Below are 5,522 nucleotides of genomic sequence, written 5' to 3'. Positions count from 1 at the left end.
GAAGCTTTGATCCTATTTGTAGGATACTGGCTTACACACACACACACACACACTCACACACATGTTATTGGTGCCCAGGGTCCTTATAGCTATATACAAATTGCAGGGTAAGTATATCCCAGGTGCCCAAATATCAGACTTCTCCACTGGACAAAAAAAGAAAGGAGGGATTAGCCAGCAGAATATCAAGAGGTAAGAGTTTTACATTTCAAAAATCACATCAGAAAAGGTTTCCCTCTCTACCAACTTAAGTCACAGTGGTAACTTTTAAAGTACTGTTGTTACTTTAAAACCGGACGCGTTTGAGATGCTGTATCTTAAATCCTTGCTGTTGATCTGGAACAAAATCAAAATAAGAGCTAATGGAAACATATGCAGTAAAGCCAGTGTTATTTATATTTAATGGATATAGGTGTAATGAATTACCTGCTATGATGTAACATGTAGAATAATTGTTTTAAAAATGTGTGTATATACTTATATTTTTATTTGCTTATGTTTTTTAAAGATGGGCTCAAACTACACTATTTGGATTATGATCCAAATGCTAATCACCTCGAAGTTCATATATACAAAGTTCATCTGTATTCAGGTCTAAGGATTTATACCAGGAGTGTCAAACTCCTCTGGTCCCACAGGCCAGATCAGTGGCACAAGGCAGGTCCACAGACCCCGTCCCCTGCCCCTTTCCCCAGGATACATGACCCAGTAGCAGCTGCAGCTGGTCTGGTACCCACATTGTGTGTGGCACAGAACCTGGAGTAGCCAGAATGGGTGCTGCATGTGGTATAGTGCTGCCAGAGGCATATAGCACAAATCCCAGGCCAGCCAGAGTAGGCATCCTGCTACACATGGTGCCCATCCCAGCCAGACTGTGCCACACACAGTGCCCAATCTGGGAACAATATCATACACAGTGAAGTCTTGGAGCTGCCAAGGTGGACACCTTGTGTAGTACGTATTCTAGAGCGGGCAACGTATGTAACTCAGTTCAGGCAGGGAGGACCCTGCTTGTAGTATGGTGCCTGCTCCAGCCAGTCTGGGATCTGCACTATTCACCCCTGTGCTACATGCAGAGCTTCTTCTGGCTGCTCCAGGATCTGTGCCACATGCCGTGCAGGTCCCAGAATGGCTGGAGTGACTGCCAGATCTGGTATGTTGGGGGAAGGAACAGTGAAGGGGAAGGGGGTCCATGGGCCAGACCTATGCCCCATGTGGGCCTGCTCATACCTAAGGGCAGGGTTTCACAGGCCACAAGCTGTAATGTTTAACATCCCTGACTTAGATTTAGACCATTCAGATCCAGATCCTTATCTGGATTTCAAATCCACTCCAATTTGGGGGTGTTTTTCATTGGAATTGTACCTTCGGTGCCTCTTTAAACCAAGCAGAATAGAAATCTAAAACAGACTCTTTCCTGGACAACCCACTAAACAGTCTCACCCAAAGATCTTCCAGCATGCCAGTAAACTTTATTTTCCTGGAACAATTTATGCCTTTATATCTCTGTATACTCAGCTAATAGTGTAATGGCAACTAAAATCCTTACAAAATCAATAGGCAGTACTTTATGATTTGTCCACTATTACAGTCTCAGATAAATCAAGGTGAGCTCATTTTCTCCCTTGCACCAAGGTTTTCATGGACTGTACACTTAAAGTTTTCTCTATTCTGGATCTGGCTCTTATACTTTTCTCCCCAGTCATCCACAATGTACTGATGATATGGGTCATCGGAGTGCTCTTGCCTCTTTGACTTCACCGTGCTGACCAGGATAGCCACAATAATGAAGGAGAACATGCCAATCATCACCATCAGGTACAAGATAACATAGTTGAAGTTTTCAGCATTGACTCGTTCTTGCAGTGCATCTTGTTCTGCTGTCATGTTGTTTCTCCAGCCATTCATGTAGTTAAGAAATATCTCTTTGAAAACATTTTCCAATGCCTGTGTGAAGTTTCGTATATCGCCCATGTTTCCAGTTCACTGCTACTAAAGATGAAAGGATTTTTTGTTTTAATTTTTGTACCATAATGATGAAAAGATTCACGTGCTAAACTAGTAGAAAATGAAGCGCCAGTTCAGACCACCTGAAGATCTGACCTCAAGTTCCTGAATTTTATAATATATTCAAAGGACAAAGGAGGTCCTTTCCCACCGCTTAATTCAGCTCAGTTGAGGTCAGAAGTTCACCTGAGTTGAAATGGCCCATCTGTCCACTGTGACTAAGGCAGACCAATTTCTGTACTTAGGCAAACTCTCAAGGAAGAGAGTGGGAGCTTTGCACATGAAAGGGCTTAATACATAATAAGACACTTAGGGTTAGGTCCAATGTGAATAGTGAGATTATGCACTGAGTGGCTCCCATTCATGTCAGTGAGATTGCACCAGGTTTTGGCACAGAATTTGGCCCTGCAGCACAGAATTTGGCCCTGCAGTTCTTGCTTCATTAAAAAAAACTTAGGATATACACTCACAAACACAGTCATACATACATACACACTCACATTTGCTAGAGCAGGGGTGATAAATGCACCACCCCGGGCCAGATCCATGGGACTTTTTGTGGACTGGATTTGGACAAGAGTTAATACAGCTATTGATTGACCTCCCCCCCACTACTGATATGCATCAGCAACAGGGTCTCATGGCCCAGATTTTGGCAGAGGCCTCACTCCCACTTGCCTCCCCCCAAGTTTCTGGGAGCCTCACTAACCAGATGACATGACTCTGTGGGCAGGCCATATGTTTGACACCCCTGGGCCAGTGCATAGTATTCAAACATACAACTCCTATGCGGTAGCTGACTGCCAGAAAGATGGGCAAGGGGCAGGAGGAGCGAATCCTATCCCCATGCTAGGAAGTACCTACCGAAGCACTCAGTGAAAGGCATTTTCTCCCAGCATCTGGAATAGCTTCTCTGGTCTTTGAACTCCCATGAGTAGCTGGGACAAAATGGAATCAGCATCTGTGCAGCAACATATTTTCTGGTCCTATCCCAGCTATCCTCAAGTTTGCTCTTGTGCTGAACCCCACGCGTCCCTTCCTTGCTGCACAGCTGACCAAGACTATGGGTTGTACACCTTTCAAGATACTCCCTGTAAAATTCTGCCCCCAGTTACATGCTGGAATTACCACAGTTAGTAGCAGAGCCTCGGCAGCCATCAATTCAGGGGCTGAATTTGCCTCCCTTTGCTTAAGTAATATTTGGCACCACTGGGTAGTACACTGTGTTTAATGCATTTCTATCTGTGCATTTCAGTTGTATCAGGATGAGAGAGAGCCATACATTTAGCTTTCCTTTGTCTAAAGTCCTGTTTCACTGCATTGTTAGCTCAAGATAGAGCCTGAATTTTTCCCCTTACCTGGCTTCCATCCACACACAAATCAAGAGGGGCTTTAAATGCATGCTAGCTGCCTATGGTTGAGGGGAGTGGGGGGGAGAGGGGGAGGGATATTAACAGTCTAGTTCAGTGGGAACACAGCTGCTTGCATTATGGCTATTTGGCAATAGTTAATTCAATTGCTCTGAGGAGCCAGTTTTCCTGTGACACTATTAAAACACCATTACAAAACTCCAGTATTATTTTTCAGTAGGGTCTCTGTCACTGAAGCTAAACTAAACTGAGTGGGGTAACTGAGGTGTGCTACCTCAAGCAGACTGCTGCAGTTCACACCAACTCTAGGAAGGTTAATCAAAACCCAATTCAATCTCTGCATTTTATTTCCTAGAATTTGCTTATTTAAAATAGAAGTAAAACCTCTGATTGGATTAGTCAGCTGTAGGCTTTTAAGACTAGATGGGACAAGCATGATCTTCCAGTTTAACCTCCAGCATGACCTTCAAATGATTGAATTTCCCGCAATGATTCCTTCAGTGCAAGAAATTATTTTCTGATGCCATGAGAGCAAAAACTATCAAGCCCAATAACCTGTGTTTAAGCTATGTAGATCTATTTTTTAGAAAACCACTCAGTCTCAATGTAAAGGCTTCAAGGGATAATAAATTCACTATATTGCTTGATGAGCAGCTGCAAAGCTGAACTGTCCTTCCTGATAAAAATTTGCACTTTATTTCCAATTTGAATTCTCCTACTTTCCGCTCCTCATCCTTGTTATATCTTTTTATCATGAATTAAATCACTTCCTAACACCAGTTATTTTCTTCTTCAGTATATAGAGTTATGTATTTCATAATTTGGAAGATCCATACACACACACACACACATACATATATACATACATACATATATATATGCATATATTATATATATAATCATATATATATGAATCAGAATCATAGAAAAGTAGGGCTGGAAGGGACCTCTGGAGGTCATGTAGTTGAACCCCATGCCTGAAGCAGGATAATCCCTATCCAAACTATCCCAAGCAAATCCTCATCTCCGTTTATTACTAAATCTACACAATCAACCTTGTTGCATAACTACAAGGCGTAGAACCCTATCCTATTATAGGTAAAGCAGAGGAACAATAGTGGTATGTGTCCTGCTGCTGCAAGTGTTATTAAAATAGGCTCTAGAGATCCAAGGAAGAAGTCCATATATATAGTGAGAGAGAGACAGAAAAAGAGAGCAAGAGAGAAAGATCTATGTATATATATTTATTTATTAGCACTAAAAAACAATAGCATTCTCTTAATCCTGTACAATAGTGTGAGCATGATATACATAGATATATTTATATCTATAAATGCACACATATCAAATGTGTATGCGTGTATGTATTGTGCGAACATGAGTATAAACATGAATGTGTGTATGTATACACGTGTTTATGTGTTTATACTCAGGCTTGCACAATTGCATGGGATTAAGAAAATGCTATTGATTTTTGGTGCTGAGAAGTAAACACTTTTTAAATCTTAAAAATTGCCATGCAGATTCCATTTGCCTCTCAATTTTTGCTATTTGGCAGAAATTATTTAAAATACAAAGTGTGATTTTTCTATACGTGATGAAGAATTATCAGGAAAACCTACCTTATCTGTGCTCCTGTGGAATGAAAATCACCGCAATGACTGAGATTTTAGAACTCCACCAGATAATATTGTTATTCTCTTAAAAGGAACAGAGAAACCTTAAACTTCAAGGAACTTCATTTTGCACTGGGTTATAAACATTTCTCAGCCAAATAACTGTACTGTACTCTGTGTCCTATGTTTATATTAAATAAAATGTTAAATCTAATCTCTCCTGGAAAGTTAAATATTGGCTGGTAACTAAAAGCAATCTAAATGCCTAACTGTATAGCGTAACCTTTGTGTCTGTGGTTACTGTAATGCCATCAGTTTCAAAAGAACACCGTCATACTTTTTAGAGTTAAAGACTGATGCAACTCCATCTGTATTAACCCATTATCCCACATTACAGGCAAACAGTAAAGCCAAACTCTATTAAATTAAAAGAAAACATCCCCCTAGTCTAACGTCAGCATGAGGTATTGAATACCATGCAGGAACACAGAGAAAGGACTTTTCTACTCAGCCAACAGGTCAAAGGGAA

General features: G+C 41.0%; 1 protein-coding gene across 2 annotated transcripts; it reads right to left on the bottom strand.

Annotated features, from left to right (window-relative positions):
- Positions 1-687: 687 nt before the first annotated feature.
- KCNE2 (potassium voltage-gated channel subfamily E regulatory subunit 2) lies at positions 688-5,304 on the bottom strand. 2 transcript variants are annotated; one of them, XM_019529040.1, is made up of 2 exons: positions 5,000-5,304; positions 688-1,992 (listed from the first exon to the last, which is right to left on the bottom strand). In XM_019529040.1, exon 2 carries the CDS (start codon positions 1,972-1,974, stop codon positions 1,603-1,605), a length of 372 nt encoding a protein of 123 aa, XP_019384585.1. In that variant the 5' UTR covers positions 1,975-1,992; positions 5,000-5,304; the 3' UTR covers positions 688-1,602. The 2 variants fall into 2 exon arrangements, with proteins under 2 accessions (XP_019384585.1, XP_019384586.1); XM_019529041.1 differs by having other exon boundaries at positions 688-1,989.
- Positions 5,305-5,522: the final 218 nt, after the last annotated feature.

This window comes from Crocodylus porosus, unplaced genomic scaffold (assembly GCF_001723895.1).
Source record: "Crocodylus porosus isolate Cpor-Errol unplaced genomic scaffold, CroPor_comp1, whole genome shotgun sequence".
NCBI classification, from domain to species: domain Eukaryota; kingdom Metazoa; phylum Chordata; order Crocodylia; family Crocodylidae; genus Crocodylus; species Crocodylus porosus.
The sequence above is the reverse complement of the archived record's forward strand: the minus strand, read 5'-3'. Positions and strand labels throughout refer to the sequence as shown.

What these genes read in the sequence shown, in the direction of transcription:
- KCNE2 (XM_019529040.1), bottom strand. Translation starts at nt 1,974, where the DNA reads ATGGGCGATATACGAAACTTCACACAGGCATTGGAAAATGTTTTCAAA.